The sequence below is a fragment of the Blennius ocellaris genome (assembly GCF_963422515.1).
Source record: "Blennius ocellaris genome assembly, chromosome: 17".
Classification (NCBI taxonomy): Eukaryota; Metazoa; Chordata; class Actinopteri; order Blenniiformes; family Blenniidae; genus Blennius; species Blennius ocellaris.
The window spans coordinates 19,521,248-19,541,829 of NC_137666.1; the positions used below are offsets into that span (position 1 = coordinate 19,521,248).

Here is a 20,582-nt window from a genome sequence, read left to right on the forward strand (position 1 = left end):
ATTTTAAGATTGTGATGAAAAATAATGTTATTATTGTTATAATGTTCATGTTATTAGTCGGATATTACCGATAAAAAAACCCTTGGTCCGGTTAATATCCTCTTAAAACCGGTCTCATGTCCGGATTTCCGCTACTCGGCAAGATGTGGACTGGATTTCCTGAATGGAGGCGGGTCTCCATGAGACGCGGAGTAATGAGTCAGGAAGTCCAGTCCACAGTTTGCAGCCAGCGCGGATGCTCGGGAAGTTAGCATTGCGGCCATCATGCTTTTCATGTCAACATGCTCGCTGTTTGGACGTATTTTACGCTCAAAACACCGCAAAGCATCAACGTAGATGTTTGCAAAGCCGTTGTACAGCGAGGCGCTCTGCCGCCAGACGTGAAAGAGAGAGAGAAGGCGTTTAAAGCGCCAGCTCGCGAGGAGAACGGCACTGACGTCAGAACAATGAACTGCAGCTCTTCCGCGGTAGCAGGCGATTCACACCTCCGTGAAGCTGCGTCCTACTCCACGTTAAACACCCTGAAAATAGTCCCAATCGTTCGAGCTGGAAACACTGCTGTTTGTGCTGCAAAGCTAAATAATTTCACCAGCAATTAATTAAGTGATTCTGAAGTTTTAAAGCTAGAACAAGATTGTTATGAGATGATGACGTCACAGAGACCCCACATTGTCCCCATGGAACTAAAATACTTTGAACTGTTTCTTTTTCTCACCTTCTGCTAACCTCAAGTTACATTTTGAGAGAAAACAGTCATACATTCATACATTTCATACTTTACTGTGGAGACGAGTTTATTAAGGCCTCATATTAAAAAAAAAAAAAAAAAAAGTATTTTCATCAAACTTTCCTTCAGTCCAGTAAAAACTGCATGATTACTGGACCAGTGGTCGGTGAAAAAATGTTGGCATTTCACAATCCCTCGGTGTTACATGTATAACCAAAGCCATCAGTTTGTCGTTGAGTTCAAGAGTCAGTCAAGGCCTAATAATGAACCCTGACATGTGAACCTTTATATGAGGCAAAGCTGCTCCCCTAAATCCTTGTCTTGTTTGAAATCTTGTTTGATGTTTTTCACCACCTTTGAGCTCAAGAGACTATTTGATAATCCCCCGTTGCTGGACATATGCATACTGGTGTCTTCACTACCACAGATAGTTCATAGATATTATCTCACCTTTCCCCTCAAATGACCCCAGACCTACAAAACAAGTTTATACGTGTCAGAGAGTCTGTTTGTCTTTTCTGTTGCTCTGTATTACTTTATGAATACATGTATAAAATCTTATAAAACCCCATAAAAGAGACAGATAAGCACCCCGAGTCATAAATACATGCTAGGGCGTGTCGGGTGGATCTACAAATAGCGACTCCATGGTGACCAAGGCAAGAGAAGGCTTTACTCTGTGTTTGTCTAAGAGGATTTAATGAACGGCATCAAGCGGGAAAATCCCGCTTGAGTCCAGAAAAAAGAACAGAAATTAATTAAATTACTTTATTTTCATAGTAAATTTCTACTATGCACTGTGGCTTATATTCTGCTATCTAAAATTACTTTAACCTCAAATCAGTTGTTTCGCTTTTCTCTTTATCTTATGAATAAAAACCAAACTTATTCCATTTAAACAGCTGTAAAAAGTAATTACAGTTTAAATAAACTAAAGCTGCACATCGACGGCAATCTCTAAAGCAGACCAAAGATCGATGTTGCGTTAATGAACACAACAACAAATGATGAGTGGAGTTCCTGTCACACTACCTGGGGAGGACTACGCTTGTGTTTGTATGTTTACGCTTCTTAGCGACGCTAAAGCCAAACAGAGGATGACAGGATTATCCTCCCGAGGGAGGGATTCCCCGTGCAGGGTCTCTCCGTCCCTCACCCACTCATTCTGCACAGCTTAAGATCACCTGCAGACGGATATGGAGCATCGTTGCCACTTGATCCCTGTTGATGCTGATCTTTGCAGTTTGCACAACAGATTTAGCTGACATGTCTTTTCTGCTGCAGCTGGCGCTCGAACACAGATCCCCCTGCATTCAAGGCTTTGTTGACTGTTTCACGTTGTCTTTTATGAGAGAATCGTTTTATTTTTGAAATTCCGACACAGTGCAGAGTCTTCCTGAGTCTTTCCTGAGTCAAAAAGCATTTGAAGGTAGTGGTGGCTCTAAATGACCCTGCCTTCACCAGCACAGTTGGAATCAGCTCGAGCACCCTGTGACCTGAAGCTGTAAAAAAAAGAGGGATGGATGGATGGAGGGAGGGAAACCCAACCTGAAGTGCTTACATCTGTCCACCAGATGGCAACATTGAATCATTTTGGAAGTGAATGAAGACTTAAGGAACTGTGATGGAAGAAGAAAAAATACATTACCGGTACTAATACAAGCACTAGAGTAAAACATTTATTTTCTTTATTTGTAATATTAGGCCGTAAATATCAGACGTAAATATTTCTGAGCTGCTATTTAATCACAATAAACACTTAAAACTCGTCCCAATACTTTTTCATGAACCAAATCTAAAATGTTGATTAGCAAAAAACAACAACAAAACCAACCTAAAGTAAGCCCATGTTCCTTTAAATAAGCCTGAAATGACTTATAGACAAAGGAATAATATATGATTGTTTATTACGATAACGAATTATGCTCATGATTATTTTCATTGTTTGTTCCCAACAGGTAAAAGTCATGTTTCATTCATGTATGTCTTCCAGTTTTAAAGTCATATCATATCGTTGAGATGGTTCAGAAAATAAACAAACAACTATGATATATAATATCTAGTGTTCAGGCCATGTGACTATAACTCACACAACTTTGTGGGTTTGTTTTCCTCCAGACAAGCAGAACCAAGTCACCACAGATCTGAGCAGCTTATAAAATAGCTCATATATACTGAAGTTATATACTGTGCCTCAAACCGGAGGTGCCAAGTGAGCCAACTCACAGGGTCCTATTGAGATTAAATAGTTGAACATATACGACTATTTTAATGTAATATGTGAAGCAGTGTAAAAAAAATATTTAACTAAATTATTCAGATAAATTAGAAATTGTACACTGCAGTTACAATTTACAGAGAAAGCCATTATATCTCAAATAATCCAGAATTGTATTGTATCTCAAACACACAAACTTCAACAGTGGGGAAAGTTCAGGATTTACTGTAATGTTTTTCTCTCAATGTACAACCTGGGACTGAACGTAGAGACGAGCAGCCATGTGAGAAATCAGTTAATGTGTGTCTAGTGGGTTAAACCTGCTGCAGCAGTGGGTTTGTGGAAATCCACTGTGGGCTTTTGAGACTGTCCATGTGATTGTGGGTGTTCAGATCACGAGTTTTCCAGACAAACAGAAATACAAAATCTAATTTGTAACATTTCAGGTGTCAACAAAGATGTAGTCAGTCACACAGCTTCAGACGAGGCGTGTAAAGAAGCAGCGAAACCAAATAAAACTATAAAATCATGAGCCAATTTCGTGCACGACTAAAGTGCGTTAACCTTATTGTTTGGCTTCCAGTTCTCGCGTCTGTCTGATCTTTGTCTTTCTTGCTGAAACCAGCGAGATGACTCCCTCCCCCTGTCTGCGCTGCTCGCTGGGCGGTTACCGGAGCCATCTTGACCGGGATGTGTGCGGGTGGAGCCCGTCCCTCTCTGCTGCTGCTGCTGCTGCTGCTGCTGCTGCTGCTGGCTGCAGTGAGATCAACACTGCAACATGGATGGAGATGCTCGTCTGACTGCAGCCACGTCTCCACCACGACTCACTCGCAGGTCAGTTTACCTCCTTCTCTGTCCGCTGCGGGCTACTTCGTGTCGTCACACCTGCTTCGTGTCGTCACAGCTGCTTCATGTCACTCACACCTGCTTCATGTCGTCACACCTGCTGTCTCTATCAGCGTGATGCGCTGCAGTGTGACTGATGCTGGGAGGGTTTGCAGGTCTGAGCTAAGATTACCATGATTCCAGTCTCTCTCTCTCTCTCTCTCTCTCTCTCTCTCTCTCTCTCTCTCTCTCTCTCTCTCTCTCTCTCTCTCTCTCTCTCTCTCGCTCCCTCTCCCCTTTCAGTAACGAGTACTCTAACGTGTTGCTATTTCCAAAATAGCAATCAGAATAAAGTTGCTTATCCAAATCGCTGTACGTTACTCTAGCAGCATCTTGCTGGACTAGTTTCTTCACCTCACTGGTGTCAAAACCAGCTACACTATGCATATTAGAGCAAACTACACGGATTTCAAAATAAAAGTGACGTTTCAATGAACAAGATCACGCCTACATTCAGGTAGTTAATAAAACACAAATGACCTCTGATCAAGATGAGGATGAGGTGAAAAAAATAATCTTCATGCACTTTTTTTTTTTTTTTTAGCCCTAATACTCTTCCGTACTTTACATCACTCTTACAGATCTTAAAAAAGTTCCACAGGTCCGACATGTTTGTTGTTGATGTTTGCAGCCGCGCGCCTGCACAGTGTGAAGGAAAGGGGGCGGGTTTTTTTTTTGTGATCGGCATTAAAAGGCTTTAATTACAGATATTTTGCACGAAGATCGGCCGATAACTATCGATCAGAGCACCACAAGCGCTCGTACATTTCTCATAGGAATTCCTACGCGAGGTTTTATAAATGAGGCCCCTGGTCCGTAGACCAAACTCTGAATCTGACTCCATCGTTCGGCTTCTCGCTGCAGGTCCACTCAGTGTTTTCTCACATCTCCGCCTTGCTGCTCTGCTCTTGTCTGTTTGTGCCTCACGCAGGTGAATGTAACTGAAGCTGCAGGGTGGCATGGGGGAATAAGAGGAGGAGAAAGGCTGCAACCTGAACTGCTATCCTCTCCTCCCAGCTGCAAACGCCAGAAGATGCTCGTCTGCGTGGAGCAGTGAGAGTCGAGAGGGCCATGGACGGAGCATCGCGGGGAAACAGGGCGAGGAGCAGTTACTTAGGCAACATGAACGCCAGGTCAGGGTGTGAGTTTCTCCATCGTGGGTGTGTAACGACAGACGTGACCCATCACACTCTTCAACACTCAAACTGTCAATAGCAGGATGCAGGATGCAGGATGCCCGTCTGGCTCCGTCCACTCAGTCACTACTAAAAGTGCCCTGCTAGAAAGAACTTGAATTGGTTCTCGAGTGTGGGAGCTGACCTCTGGTCTCCGTGGGGACTAGTGTATATTTAAAGGTTGGTGGACTGTACAGCAAAGCTGTTCCATCCGCCATCAGCATTTTAATAATACGTTTAGAAGGCAAACAGTCGTATTTACTTATTTTTGGATCGCGGATTCAGCAGAAACATGAATGACTGTGATATCTGTGTGGACTCTACCCTATTTAAGTAATTATATATTTGACTGCATCTCAAACACACAGCACGGCTTTATGCAGGCAGCTGCTCATCACAAGATTCATCACGAAGGAATTAAACAAATATCAGGTTTATTCGTCATTAACATGATATCAACATTCATAATATACATGAAAAAAAAATCATGTTCTGTATGTAAACCAACCTGTACTACAATCGCAGTTCACTTCATTATTTCAACATTACATGAGTCATCAAGATCACCTCAGCTTTTTTTTTTTTTGCTGTGTGCGGTGGATTTAAATCTGCTGAGTCATGTCTCATGTGCTGGATGGAGCCCCGCTGGGTGACTGGTGTGTGTATGGTATGTCATCGTGTTTTCTGGTGAAACACGGTTGTGTGGTTGAACCTGTGCTGAATCTGTGTTGAAGGTTTGGATCCAAGCTGCCCCCCGGGGTGACTCAGCCTCCACAGTTTGCCAAACGGCCCTGGGAGAGACCGGAGCCGGCCCCGTCGCTGCAGGGGCCTCGCAAGCAGCCCGCGGCGTGCAGCCCGCTCAGCCACACCCCGCACATCAGAAACCCCCAGCTGAGGCAGTACTACCTGCAAGGTGTGCCACCACGGGGGGGGGGGCGCACAGTGGGGGGGTCAGGGTTAGGGTTAGGACTAGGGTTAACCCTGACTTTAAGTTTATCAAGTTGATCAGTATGATCTAGTTTTATAGATCTATTGGTTTAAGTTTGAGAGCCAAAAGTCTACAGACGATAACACCATTGATACGTCACTCATAAAGGACGTAACAGACTGTCTTTAAACCCTTCACTTCTAACAAATCATTTCAAACTGGTATTTTTTTCCAGAGAGGATGAAAATGGCTAAGGTGGTCCAAATCTGTTAAAACTAAGACAAACATATATTATCAAACATATCCACCTCAGTTTTCAATAATACTCAAAAGAACTGTTTGTAAATAGATTGAATAGAGAAATATGAGTTATTGAGTGACCATCAATATCGGTTCAGGAGTAACCGATCAACTTCCCTCGCTGTGATGGAGCTGTGATGGAGCTGTGATGGAGCTGTGATGGAGCTGTGATGGAGCTGTGATGGAGCTGTGATGGTGTTTTTATGGATCGACGTAAAGCATTCGACACAATTCATCATTCCTTACTTCTGCAGAAACTGAATCATTATGGCTTAAGAGGTGTTACACTAAATTGGATAAGAAGCTATTTAGACAATAGATATCAGTATGTAAAAATTTACAATACAGTGTCACATTATTAAAAAAAAGAAAGTAAAACTAAGTTATTTCTACTTTATTTAAATGATATTTGTACAGTATTTAATACATTGACATGTCTTATATTTGCAGATGATACAACTTTATAGTCCACAGGACCAGACATTAAAGAATTGTTGACAACCGTAGAAAAGGAGATGATCACATTAAAAGAGTGGTTTGATGTTAATAAGTTATCATTAAATGAAAATAAAACAAAATCTCTGGTGTTTGGTGGGACTCGGCCAAATTGTGACATTCAATTAATCCTGAATGAAGCAATTAAACCAAATTCCTGGAGGTAATCCTCAATGACACATTCAGTTGGAAGCCACATGTGGAATATACTGTATAAAAAAGATATGATCTAGAACTGTTGGTTGTGGAGGCTGAGAAAGAGGAGTCTTTCTTTAGTGCCTCCAGCAGCATGACAGATCACCTGTCAAACATTTCTTTATTAATATTTGTGCATGTTGTATTTCTCACTTATTATGCCACATATGACATATTGTGTTGAGGTTTGGAGAAATACATATAGACCCTATCATTAAACTCCAGAAAATAATTATTAGAAAAAAATCGACTCTTGCACCTTAAAATTCATAGATATTGTACTAAAAACATTAGAAATACTATTTCAAGTGAAGAATAAAAGTCTTCCCACAGCTATTCATTTTTTTTTTTTTTTTTTTTTTTAACTGAAGAGAAAATAATTAGAATTTAAGAGGATTGTATGTAATTGGTGGTGAGAGAACCAATGTTAAATATAGATGTGTTTCCTTTCTGGGAGTCATTTTATGGAATATTAGTGACGACTTAAAATTGTGTAAATCTTTGTTGTGCTTCAAGAAAAACAACCTAAAAAGTAAAAATAATTCATGGTTATAATGAAACATTATTTCTGTTGCTTTTGATTTGTTTTTCTCTTGTGTGCATAACTTGGTGTGCTTTGTTATGCATGTATTTTATTTAAAAAAATTTAATTGTTCTTCTCTCTGTTATGTTTAGTTTTTTCTGTTTGTTTGTTTTTTTTAATCTTGTATCACTGGTAACCTTTATGAGTTTTTAAGGGAGGAGCAAAAATAAGCCTTGGCTTCTGCCTCGACCCATTTCGGCTCCATAGTGTTAAAAAAAAAAGATGTGTGCGTGAACTTAAAAGCACTGTGAACTGAATGCACAAAAGTTCAACTTTGGCACGTTTAACTGTTTAACTGTCACCGAAATAAACCGTTCATTCGTTCATTTGTTCATTCATTCATTTGTGTGTCATCTGCATAGCAAGGGAAGTTTTGTTTGCTTTATACATCCCATGTTTCGCTGTGTATGTATACATGTTGATTCCTTTGTTTGTTTAGTATGTCTAATTGTGGATCATTGCTGGATTCAGGTTGGATATTAAATGTAGCAAAGTGCTCCATCATCTTCAACAATTAGGAGCTCATATTGTCTTTCTTCATAAAACTACAACATAAAGTTATATAATTTGAATAATAGTATGACGCAATGCCACATAGCTGGGAAACTTTGTCTTTGAGCTCCTCGGAAACCAGAACCAGCAGCTCCAAGCAGGACTGATCACAGGATAGAAATGTCCAGAGGTTCTAGATGATTCAACTCTACATTCATGAAACTGACCTGAACTTTCTTTTTAATAGTTTTATCGGCTTTAGGGATTTCTTTTTGAGCAGTTTTAGCTTTTCTTTGCTCTTTTACCCATTGGAATTGTTTCACCTTCAAGTTGTTGCTAATGCTTTGTGCCGTTTTAGAGCTTTTGACTTCAACTTTTTGGGGGATTGTCTCTCCAGTGAAATGAAAAGAATTGACTCACTTTGAATGAACCCTTCATAGAAATTCACAATTTAAATAATAATTATGAAACTTCTTCTGTTCTTTGTTGACTTCTGATTCTCATTTGTTTCACTGTCATTACTAAAAGTCTTCACATTTGACACAAATTATTGCTCATGACTCAAGTACAAAGGAAAATATCATTTTTTTCTTTAATTTAAATGAAACAGACATTGACTTTTATGGTTACCACATATATCTAAATGGTTTTTTTTTTGCATCTATTATTTTATCAGTCAACATGCAGCTGCAGTTATAACAGTCAAAGAACTAGTTTATGTGTAGCAGGTGTAGAAATAAAGCAATACATGTTTCAGTATATTTGAGTTTGTTGTTTTAAGAAATTCTATTTATTTGAAAACCCTGACTCAGGATTTTAAACATGAGCCCATCACCATGTTAGAATATGAACAATATTGTTTTTAGAGGTTATAGAAGGGGGAAAAAAGACATTGTACTGACAGTTTGTCCCCTCAGTGAAAAGTGAAAATGTGCATTTTCTTTCTGGGCCACAATCATTGAATGACATGGTGACCGTGTAACTCAGCATCGCTGGACCGTCACTCTGTTGTTTATCGTTCAGCACGTTCAGAAAGGTGTTTTCCTTCCTCTCAGGGACGTCCTGGGACCCCGGCAGAGCGGCAGCGACCAACCTGGCTTCAGGTGGCAGCACAGGCAGCCAGGTGAGTCCCACGGTTCGATTCCGGGAAGGTGGGCTGTGGGAGTTGAACCACAGATGGGAGTCTAGGCGGAGAAAGTTTTGTATTGACAATTATTCAGATTAATGTCTGACTGTACTCTGAAGTGAAAGCATTGAATTGAATGAAATAAACAGTTCTGGGTCACTATCTTGCTGTAAGATGAACCCCTGACTATCTGTCCTGGTCCTGGAGGACTGCATGTTACGTTCTGGACATGAGCGAGCAGGATGCTGGGCAGTAGTGGTTGGTGTGCTCATTGCCTCAAAAGCCGCCGTTCCTCCGGGTATGTACCAGAGCGGGATGAGCCACTGACAATAGATGTGGACAGTACTGAATGTACCATTATTAACCGTTACCGTTTTTTCGTAACCCCTTCGTTGAGGCACCATGCACATCGGTACGGTCCCATAAGGAGGAGCGTCAACGCTGCTGATTGGTCAGTGATGATCGTCAAACTGGACAAGCGCCAATATCTATAGAGCTCATCTGCCGCATAAACCCTCCCGTCGTTGTTCACATACGCTGCTTGTGTTTTGTTAACTGGTTTAGTGAAATGCCAGAAGGACCCCACAGGATTTCGTTGGGCCAGGATGCACTGGGTGTAAAAAGTAGTATGGCGATGATATTCACCAGTGTGTCTCTGTCAGATTTGCAACGACCAGAACGTGACATGGTGAAGACGGTGAAGGAGGTTAAATAAAAAGTTAAGTAACAATAAAAATAAGTTGTAAAGGTGATGGAACGGGTACCACAGCGGCTGCACTCACCAGCGCCGCCTTCCCACCTTTGGTATTGCTCATACCACAATATTGCTCATACCAAAGGGTATTGCGTGGTGCTGCAGGATGCTGTGGGAGCTGTTTTAGTTCAGGGTTCCTCTCAGTCTGTATCAGTCACTGACCCTGGATTCAGAAAAGCATCTTGCACAACCACTTGAAAATGGATATACATGCAAGGACCTGTGGAGCATCCATATGTACTTCTGTAAACAGCGTAGAGCCACGTGTTGCTGTGGAGCTATTTGTTGCTTTGGAGCGAATATGTGCAATATGATAAAATCTAGACAAATTTATGAGGGAAAGAAGGAGATTGAGAAAAAAAACAGCAGAGCTTTTAATGACGACTCTCAGTGGAGCAGCAGCTGTGGAGCCACATGTTGCCATAGAGCCACATGTTGCCATAGAGCCACATGTTGCTGATGAGTTACATTTTGCCTTAGAGCCACATGTAGTGTCACATGTTGTTTTGTCACATGTTGCTGTGGAGCCACATGTTGCTGCAGAGCCATATGTTGCCATAGAGCCACATGTTGCTCCGGAGCCACATGATTCCATAGAGCCAGATGTTGTCGTAGAGCCAGATGTTGTCGTAAAACCACATGTTGTCGTAAAACCACATGTTGTCGTAAAGCCACATGTTGTTGTTGAACCACATGTTGTGGAGTGTCACATATTGCCATAGAGCCGCATGTTGTCGCAGAGCCACATATTGCTGCAGAGCCATATGTTGTTGTAAAGCCACATGTTGCTGTGGAGCCACATGTTGCTATACAGCAGTCCTTTTAAAATAGTGGCATTGCAGGGGCACGATGCAATGCTCGGGGGAACCTCTGTACTTTTTTGCCACAACATCTTGACAGCCATACAGGCACTGAGCCCATGAAAATGTTGTACACTGTAAATAGCCAATTAAAAAGAAAGCAAATGTTAGGAACTGAACCTGCGTCTGCTGTTTAGAAGATGAAACTTCTACCAGGAGACCACCAGCAGAGTGACACAAGCATGAGCTGTTCAGGTGAGTGTATGACGACGTCGTTGTGTTTCTACACACAGGGTCTCCCCGGGGACGCCGTCTTCAGGGTCACCTCAGCGTCCGCCCATCAGTCCCCCAGCCAGCGGTCCCAGACCCAGTGTCTTCCCCTGGTCCACAGCGAGGTGAGCCGGACACTCCTCACGCCTCGTGGCACCGCTTTGTCTTCATCAGACACAAGTCAGACGAGGAAAGCGGCAGGGTTTACTTTCAGAGCTGTTCACTGAAAAGGCTTGTTTGTGTGTGTTTTGTGTCTGTCGCTCCTCAGAGCTGCAGCCCTCATGTTGTGGTGTGAGATGTGACGACAAACAAAGAGCCGCGTTGAAATGCAGAACTGTGTAAAGAGGAACTGATCTGTGTGTGTGTGTGTGTGTGTGTGTGTGTGTGTGTGTGTGTGTGTGTGTGTGTGTGTGTGTGTGTGTGTGTGTGTGTGTGTGTGTGTGTGTGTGTGTGTGTGTGTGTGTGTGTGTGTGTGTGTGTGTGTGCGTGTGTGTGTGTGTGTGTGTGTCACCGTTCCTATCATGGCGTCCTCGGTGAAGCAGCTGCTGCTCCATACGGAGGAAAACACTCCAGCAGTCCCTGACCTGGACTCTTGTCCGAAGCAGACGGAGGCAGATCAGTTGCCCTCACCAGAGGCAGAATATGACAAACTACTGGTAAGAAGGAGACACTCACTTCTCAGTCTGGGTCACCACAATCTGTAAAACAAACTTTCTGAAAAGGTAAAATTGTCTCACTGTTTCTAACCCACAGTTAAAGAAATTACATTTTTATCCCTTCCTTCTCTCTGAGCACATGTTAGATCCGCCCTCTGACCGAGAGGACTGACGCAGAAAGTAAAGATAATCAACCACATTTGTCTCTAGTTACAGTTCTGACTTTGATTCCGATTGCATAACAGCTGCAAGTCATTTATAAAAGTGACAGGTTTTCATATTTATACGCTGTTTCACATCCCCATTAGCACAGCTGTCGGCAAATCATCTGGAGCTTCCAAACATGTTCAAACAGCAAAATAAGAACAATGCATTTCATAAACCTGCAGTGTGAAGTTTGCGAGACGGAGCATGTTGGATTCTCTCCATTCTCTTTTTCACGAGTCACATTCATCACCACAAACTGAGAGAAACGCAAAGTCTAACAATCTGATGAAAATGTTTATCGACACCTGGTTCAGTGAGAGCTCCATGGAGTCACGACAGAGGACATGTAGAGTCAATAGAGGACATGTAAAGTCACTAGAGGACGTGTAGAGTCACTCAAGGACATATAGAATCACTAGACACGTAGAGTCGCGAGAGGACATATAGACTCACTAGAGGACATATAGAGTCGCGAGAGGACAAGTAGAGTCACTAGAGGACATATAGAGTCGCTAGAGAGCATGTAGAATCACATGGGGACATGTAGAGTCACGAGAGGACATGTAGAGCCACTACAGTGGGGACATGTAGAGGCACTAGAGGACATGTAGAGACATTAGAAGACATGTAGAGTCGCTAGAGGACATGTAGAATCACGTGGGGACATGTAGAGTCACTAGAGGACATGTAGAGTCACTACAGTGGGGACATGTAGTCACTAGAAGACATGTAGAGTCACTAGAGGACATGTAGAATCATGTGGGGACATGTAGAGTCACTGGAGGACATGTAGAGTCACTACAGTGGAGACATGTAGAGTCACTACAGTGGGGACATAGACTCATTTCCTCGGTGGCTCCACAGCTGCAGGTATCAGACCTACTGACTTCAATAAAAAGTCCCCGAATCCAAATTTTATGTTGCGTCCCAAAAGATTTAATGTCAAACATGTTTCATGAAGACTAATAAGGTTTTTAAAAAGACACATTTTGTTGTGGACAGGACGTGGAGGCGGTGCCAATGCCTGACGGACAGCTCTACCTATTGGCCCTCCCGCCTGAGTGCTGCCGGGGGGAGGGGCCAGAGGCCACGCCCTACCTGAAGCTGTTCTGTAGATACATCACCGACCGCAAGGTGGCGCTCAACAGACCACACACCCAGCACATCCAGGTCTGCACACTCACCGGACACTGTGTGTGTGTGTGTGTGTGTGTGTGTGTGTGTGTGTGTGTGTGTGTGTGTGTGTGTGTGTGTGTGTGTGTGTGTGTGTGTGTGTGCCAGGGTGTCATTTCAGGGATCCTGCTGGTGACTTCTAATAAGATCTTCTTTGACCCGTGTAAGACTCATCCTCTGGTGAGGGAGCACGGGTGTGAAGAATATCTTCTGTCCTGCTCTGTGGACGATCTGCAGTCCGTCTGCTTCTTCTCTGACATCTCACATGTTCACTTCAGCGCCTCCCAGCGGAGGTCAGCAGACAACTCACTTTCATACAACACACACACACACACACACACACTCTCCCGTCAAACCCTAATGCACACACACACACTCTCCTCTTTCACTTCAGGAGACAAGAAAATAACATTTTCCAGAGGTTTAAAGCTCCCAGAAGCTGCAGAGGCAGCCTCCCAGACCTCCCAGACGATCCACATCCGGATTCATTGGACCTGTGTGGTTTGGCCGAGAGGCTGAGGCAGGGGGAGGCGGAGAGCGGAGACATGCAGGAGGCGCAGTGGGAGCTGGACGACGGCCCTCTCAACTTCTGCTGTGGAGGTCAAGAGGCTGCCAATGAAGTGAAGACAGACCTGCTGCAGGCCGGTGAGGCAGAGGAGTCGTCTGTGAAGGATCAGACCTCAGGTTCACTTGAAGATCGTCTCACACTGCAGTTGTGTTCATGCTGGTACTCACTGGGGGCTTTTCCTCCAGAAAGAACCAGGAACCAGACTTAGCACCAGTTCTTTGTCTTTCCACCGCCAAAGGCCCGGCCTGTCAGGAGCTAAACCGGTACTACGCTGGCCCTACTTTGTTGCTGGGCCAGAGCAGGGTCTGATGTGTCATCAGCTGGGGGCGGAGTTTTCTCTGGAGTTCTCGCTACTTACAAGGCAGAAGAGACGCTGAACGGGCTTTCTGAAATGTACAGTGAACACAGAGCCCCGGAGTGGTTATAGAGGAAAAATTCAATAAAAAATAACACATGGGAACGATATAATAAGTCGTTCTCTGAAGTTAATAATAAGGGGGAACGAGATAATATAATCTGTGATAATTGAATCCGTGATAACGGCGCCGAGGCTCTCGAGACGCTCCGCTACGAGATGCTCCAATATGATTTTGGAACCCACAGAACTTTATAGTGAAACCACACTTTTGGTTCATCAGCAACTAAAAACCAAACTACATACTACATGTAAATGAAAAGCTGGATTTTGTTTTTGACCATAAAATTAGATTTTTAATGGTTGCCTGTAAAAGAGAACTTTAATCAGCATTTGTTTATGTAGGTTGCCATGGAAACAGCTGTAGAGCCACGTTTTATCATTGTACACCTCCATTCCTCCTGATGTTGAAGCATTTGATTCAGACACGTCCAGAAATAAAGTGAAAGGAGCAGAAATTCACTATGTAATGTTGAACTCTGACGTGAAAAAACACAAATAGAGCGACGAGGAGACTCAATGTTTTCTGTCTCTTTGGTCTGAATCGGAGGTTCAGGACTGACTATAGATGGAGTGACCCGGACCGAACAGATGAATACAGTCACAACATTCTTTGAGCACTACATTGGTGAAATCAGTGACGTATCACGTTTTTGGAATGATGTAACGACGTGGCTCTCATTTGGCTCCGTTAACGGTGGAAACAGAACCGGTTCTTTGGCGGCGCTCATTTAAGAACTGGCCCTGAACTAGAACCTGGTTCTTTCTGGTGGAAAAGCCCGAACAGCGAGTTCACGTTCGTCCTTTTACCTCCACAGCTCCCCCGGCGGGCCGCGCCGGAGCTCTGATGTTTGTGCGGCTGCGAGTTCATTCCTGCACAGGAAAACGGACTGGAGGAGGCCTTCACTTCGGCCCAAATAAACCTTCGTCCTCCAGGAGAGACGCCTGGCTGACTCTGTCACAGGAGAGGTAACCAAAAGGTTTACAAGAAAGGAGAAGGTCGGCACCAAGGTCAGAGATTAAAGGTCAGGGTTACACCAGAGGTGTGCAACCTGCAGCAGCTAAAAATTACTACAAAGTCACAAACACGATTAAAAAAAAACGTTGTTTTTTTTTAATAACAGAACTACACTTTAAAGGTTTGAACATGTTTTGATGTTCCAGATGGATATTATGTTTTATTTGGGGGAAAGATTTCAGATATCTTGTGTTTTTCCAGCCAGTTTGAGGTCAGAAGAAGAAGAAAAAGTAATGTTGGAACCTGAAATGTGTTGAAATCTCTTCAGCCTGCGATTTATCACACATGATCAACCGTGGTCACTTTTTAACTGGGCTGGAAAGCTTCATATATTTTTAAAGTTTATTATAATGAAATGAAATATTGTGTTTTATTGAAGAAATGGATGAATGTAACATGTTGGCGGGATTACAAATAGATGGAGAGAGTAGGATGTTCAGATGAGGAAACACGTGACGGGAGACTCTAAGAGTTTTAACTCCTGTGACGTCTGCAGGATGTGTACTGAAAGGATTTCCAAATATTACCGTTTCATTACCGCTTGTCAGTCGTTTATACTTTGAGCGCGTCTCCATCACCCTGGGAATACGTCACCCATTGACGCCGGCGAGTTACTGCTTAACTCAGCTTGAGGGAGCCCTGGCGCTCCGCGGCGCCTCGTCTGAGTCGGTGCTTCCTGCTGCAGCGCCGACGAGCTGCAGGCCTTTCTGAAGCGCTGCCGGCCCGACCTGCAAACCCGGCGGGGAGACCGGGAGGCCGGCGCGCTCCCCGACGACGAGGAGTTCGTCCTGGTGGAGGACAGCGACAGGGAGCAGATGTCCCAGCGGCACTGCAGCTCAGGGGAGGACTGGGAGGTGAGATTCACCGGACTTCCTGCTGGAGCACATTCAAAGCAGGCGCCCTGCTTTCTGTAGACTCACTCATTCATTTGAATCAGGCGTGGAGGAGCGGAGACACTTTGACCACAGCGGATGGCACATCTGAATTCCTGTTGGCGTTCACTATTGTCCTTGCCATTTTCAGATGGTGTCAATGGAAGACAGTCGAGAAAGACCACCGCCGCTTACTGACCGAGACCCCGAGGGACTCCATCAGGTCGTGGAGAGCAGTCACATTTTAGAGGCTTCACATGTCAGAGAGGTGGGGCACTGTGTGTGTGTGTGTGTGTGTGTGTGTGTGTGCATGCGTGCGTGCGTGCGTGTGTGTGTGTGTGTGTGTGTGTAGGTGGGTGAAGATTGTAAAAAAAAAAAAAAGGCATTCCTCATCCAAGATGGCAGACATACTGAATTTTGTGTGTGTGTGTGTGTGTGTGTGTGTGTGTGTGTGTGTGTGTGTGTGTGTGTGTGTGTGTGTGTGTGTGTGTGTGTGTGTGAAGAGTGAAGTGAATGAAGATTGTTAAAAAAATAAATGGCAGTCCTCATCCAAGATGGCCGACATACTGAACCTGCAGTCAGTAAGGCGTATGCCGTACTTACATTTTGACTGACTACTTTGTGCTGCTGACTATTCAAAAAACATTGAACATTTTCTGCGAGCATGAAAGACTTTTCCAGACATCGTGATCTCAGCCTTCACAGGTTGTCGGATGTCTCTTTATCCCCCCCGTCAGCTGTGTAAGGAGCTTCCTGCCAGGAACGTGAGTCAAGCATGGCAGCTGACCTACAGCACATCCCGCCACGGCGCCAGCCTCAAGTCTCTGTACAGGAAGCTTCAGGCCACGGACTCGCCCGGGCTCGTCGTCATCAAAGACGCCGGCGACGAGGTTCAGATACGATCCGCTTCGGCTCCGTTTGGCCTCAGATGGTGTGTTTTCATTGTGACTGCCGCTTGTCCCCACCAGATCTTCGGAGCCTTCCTCTCTCATCCTCTGAGGCCCAGTGAAGAGTTTTATGGGACAGGAGAAACTTTTCTCTTCATGCTGCATCCTCGCTTCAAGGTAATTCCCTCGGAGTTCACCTTTCAACACCCAGCTCGGGTCAGAGGTCAGAGGTCACCCCGTACTTCAGGTCTTCCTCATTTTGTTTCATTCTAATGATTAAAAACTCTTTTTTTTGTCACAGGCCCTTTAAAATCCACTTTCTTTTTAATTTCATGTCATGTTTCGATTACATTTTTGAAATACAATTAGTTCAGCATTTACTTTTCTAAGTGTGCATCAAATTATTTTTTAAAAGATTACCATGATGCTTAGATTAGATGAGGTGAGATGAGGTGAGATTTGCGGTGCCTTTAGTCAGGTTCACGGATAATCAGGCCAATTTTGGCCCATAATTCTCTCCTTCCAACAATCATCATAAGATAATCTTATCAGATATTGCTGCCGTGCGTTAAGACTGCTCTCATCTGCTCGGAAGGGGCCTAATAGTTGGATGAATACTAATAGGATGAATGGAGAGAGACAGAGAGAGCTTTATTCCTCCCCAGGGGGAAACACAAACTTACAACAGCTCAAGGTAAAAGGTGCAGAACTTATTGAAATTTTAAAATTAAAATATTTCAACATATGTAAATATCTAAACAAGAGCAAAAAAGAGCACAAAAAGTAGAATATGTAAAAATAAAAATAAAAATAAAACAATCCAGTAAAAATGGTAATGTATTTTTACACATAAAGACACTGTTTAAAATTGCAGTTGCAGAAGAAAAATAATGTCGGAGTAAAAACATTTGGACGACTTAATATAATAAGTGACATTTTAGTGGCCTAGGATACAAATCATTCACTTATTATATTAAGTCATCGAGCTGGGAATCGTCTATCTGGGAATCGTCTATCCGTGTGTTGCAATGCTTCCTGGGTCAAATAAAGTGCTTCTGTCGCAGTGTTTCAAATGGACCGGCGAGAACTCCTTCTTCATTAAAGGCTACATGGACTCCTTTGCCATCGGAGGAGGAAGGTGATTCTCTTCACTTCCACTGTCGTTTGTGCACGTTCTGGTAGAAACGGATGGTTTTGTGACTGACGTGTGTGTGATCTGTGCGCAGCGGCCACTTCGGCCTGTGGGTGGACGAGAACCTGTACCTGGGCCACAGCAGCCCCTGCTACACCTTTAATAACTGCTGCCTGTCGGAAACCAACGACTTCCGAGTGATGGAGCTGGAGGTGTGGACGTTCAGCTGACGGGACTCCGGCGCGTCTCAGATTAATCCTTCATTTGCACACATTCATCACAGGGCAGGATATCCTTAATTTCAACACCGCGACACAAACAGATGACAGATGTTCATCATTGTAGATGAAGGGACTGGAACAGAAACCCACAGCAGGATCACAGGGGCCCATTCGGAGCCCGAAGAGGGCCCACAGAGGGTCACGGGGGCGTAACAGGGCACTTGTACAAAGAAAAAAACGACAGATGGAGGCAGGAGACTCAAGCCCGTCAACACAAGCTAAAACTTTGTTCTAATAAAAAAAAAGTTCTCTCCTCTCATCACTACGAACAAGGCTCAAAATGATGTTGTACATATGCCAAGCCTTTAGGTGGCACTGTAACTCTGCCACAGAAATACACCAGGAATGGAGAAAAAGACGATGAAAACAAATCCCCGTATTGGAGAAATCCAACGTCTGGCCTTATTAAAGCGACTAGCATCAGTAGCTTCTGCAGCGCCACCTGGAGCATGTAGTCCGCCGCCGTTGTTGTTGTTGTTGTTGTTGTTGACAGAATATCTTTATTGTCATTGTAGTTAGGCACAGCGAGATTTGAAAGTGCCGACCCATCTGTACATCATAAAACCAATTAATAAAAACATACAGATAAAAGCTGTGCATCTAAAATCCATCCATGAAAACGTACAAAGACAAACTGCTGAAGATATAAATACGTGACGACGTTGAGTTTATTAACCGCCGGCAGGACTCGTGCAAATATGCAAGTCGCCATGAGACCATCAAGAGACTCAAACGTTGAGCTGCTGGTCCTTCACATTGATCGGAGCCACTCGAGGTGGTTGGTCTGATCAGGACGCCCCCTGGTGGCCTCCCTTTCCAGGTTTCCCAGGCACGCCTGACTGGGAGGAGGCGGGAGGAGTTCCCCCGGGGTCAGCTCAGGACTCCAAGAGGTCATGATCTCTGATTTGGCCTGGGAGAGGCTCGGGGGGGGGGGGGGGGGGGGGGGGGGTCCCCCCAGAAGAGCTGGAGGGGGACCTGTGGGGGACAGAGACGTCTGGACTTCACTGCTCTCTGCGCTGCTACCGAGAACCCAAATGGAGGGAGAAATTAAAGAGGACGGACGAATGGATGGATGGTAGGAAAACAAAACTATTTTCTTTCATGTGCGACACATAAAAACAAATGGATACTATCACTCATTCACATTTTTTCTGTGCTAAATAAAGTGGCTGCAGTATCACAGTTAAATATAATCTTTTTGATAAATGGAACTGCACCATCACATAACTTGCAATCATCCTCTGGCCCTGCTGTACACCTCTACTCCAGGTCCAGAGAGGAAGCCTCCAGGAGTGTGAGACAGGAACCGGTCCAAACGGGCCGGGACAAACTGACGACGGCCACCAGGGGAGCGGAGAGGAGCCACACTGGGAAGCTACATGTTTCCCAGTGTGGTGGAGGAGACGTTCTATCTATTCTACAGTCACATGTTGTCAGTGTTCCTCAGTCGGTGTGGAGGAGGAGACATGAGAGGAATCTTACTTCTGTTAGGGTGAAAGAATTACATTGAACCATCCAGCCTGGGCCACCTGGTAAAATGTGCCGGTCAATATCTGGTTTATTTCTACAATAGCATTATTTTTGTCAGTTGTGAACAAAGTCTGTGTTCTGGAACATGTGATGTTATAAAGTCAGTTGGACTGACGGCAGGTGAACCGACTAAACAAAGTGTCGCTCATGGTGGACAGAACAATACGTTTATATTCGCAAAATTCAAATAGTAATGTTCCATCTTATCTGTGAAAAGTAATCCCCCCCCTGAGAACTTGGGGTACGTCTGAAATGTCCCTCCTGTTCTCATCGACTGACTTTTCCTCAACACAAGAAGTGTTTTGCATCCATGAGGACCGTCTGAATTCTCAATAAGCAAAGGAAAGGAGACTTGTTGCTTCCTTTAGAACCTCCTTTTTAAATGAATTGGTGCCTTAATGAATTGACATTTCTATATTTAATTCCAATTTTAATGAGTGACATTTAATTATCTAATGGTGTATTTATTTATTCAGGGCACATTTAGATTATTTTTTTTTAACATAAAATGAATTGGTATTTTAAAGAATTCACATTTAATGACACATTTATATATTTAAATTAAATTTTCATAAATTCATGAGATTTAACTATTTCAATACATTTTGTCCTCCATACAGACCTGCAGTCAAATAACCTTTATATATTTCGAAGCAGTGTACGCCGAGGTGCTCATTGAAAGATGATTCACTGGAGAAAAATAAAAAAAGGTCAAACAAGAGAGTAGAACTGATCTCAGGGTTCATCTCATCATGGATCATTTTGCATCTGAAATTTAGGGAAAATACTGCAGGAAATGTTGAATTGACCAAATATGGCAACTTGCTCTGTAAACGAATCAATACGTGAATCTGCTGTCGGAGTCAGTGAAACACATCGGAAACAGGAAATGACA

The 20,582-nt window shown here is 43.7% G+C and overlaps 1 protein-coding gene across 1 annotated transcript; it reads left to right on the forward strand.

Moving 5' to 3' along the window:
• The first annotated feature begins 4,872 nt into the window (after window positions 1-4,872).
• Window positions 4,873-18,616, forward strand: LOC308142342 (oxidation resistance protein 1). Its single transcript, XM_080512691.1, has 15 exons — window positions 4,873-4,963; window positions 5,740-5,918; window positions 9,054-9,121; window positions 10,972-11,073; window positions 11,491-11,604; window positions 12,814-12,945; window positions 13,093-13,277; window positions 13,379-13,668; window positions 14,786-14,936; window positions 15,671-15,839; window positions 16,009-16,125; window positions 16,595-16,747; window positions 16,826-16,921; window positions 17,809-17,882; window positions 17,971-18,616. The coding sequence occupies exons 1-15, from the start codon at window positions 4,902-4,904 to the stop codon at window positions 18,104-18,106; spliced, it is 2,028 nt and encodes a 675-aa protein (XP_080368817.1). The 5' UTR covers window positions 4,873-4,901; the 3' UTR covers window positions 18,107-18,616.
• Window positions 18,617-20,582: the final 1,966 nt, after the last annotated feature.

Bases quoted from the DNA above. Each gene is read 5' to 3' on its own strand.
- LOC308142342 (XM_080512691.1), top strand. From the start codon at position 4,902: ATGGACGGAGCATCGCGGGGAAACAGGGCGAGGAGCAGTTACTTAGGC. The intron at 12,946-13,092 runs GTGGCGCTCAAC...TGTGTGTGCCAG, and splicing joins GATACATCACCGACCGCAAG to GGTGTCATTTCAGGGATCCT. The intron at 15,840-16,008 runs GTGAGATTCACC...TGCCATTTTCAG, and splicing joins GCTCAGGGGAGGACTGGGAG to ATGGTGTCAATGGAAGACAG.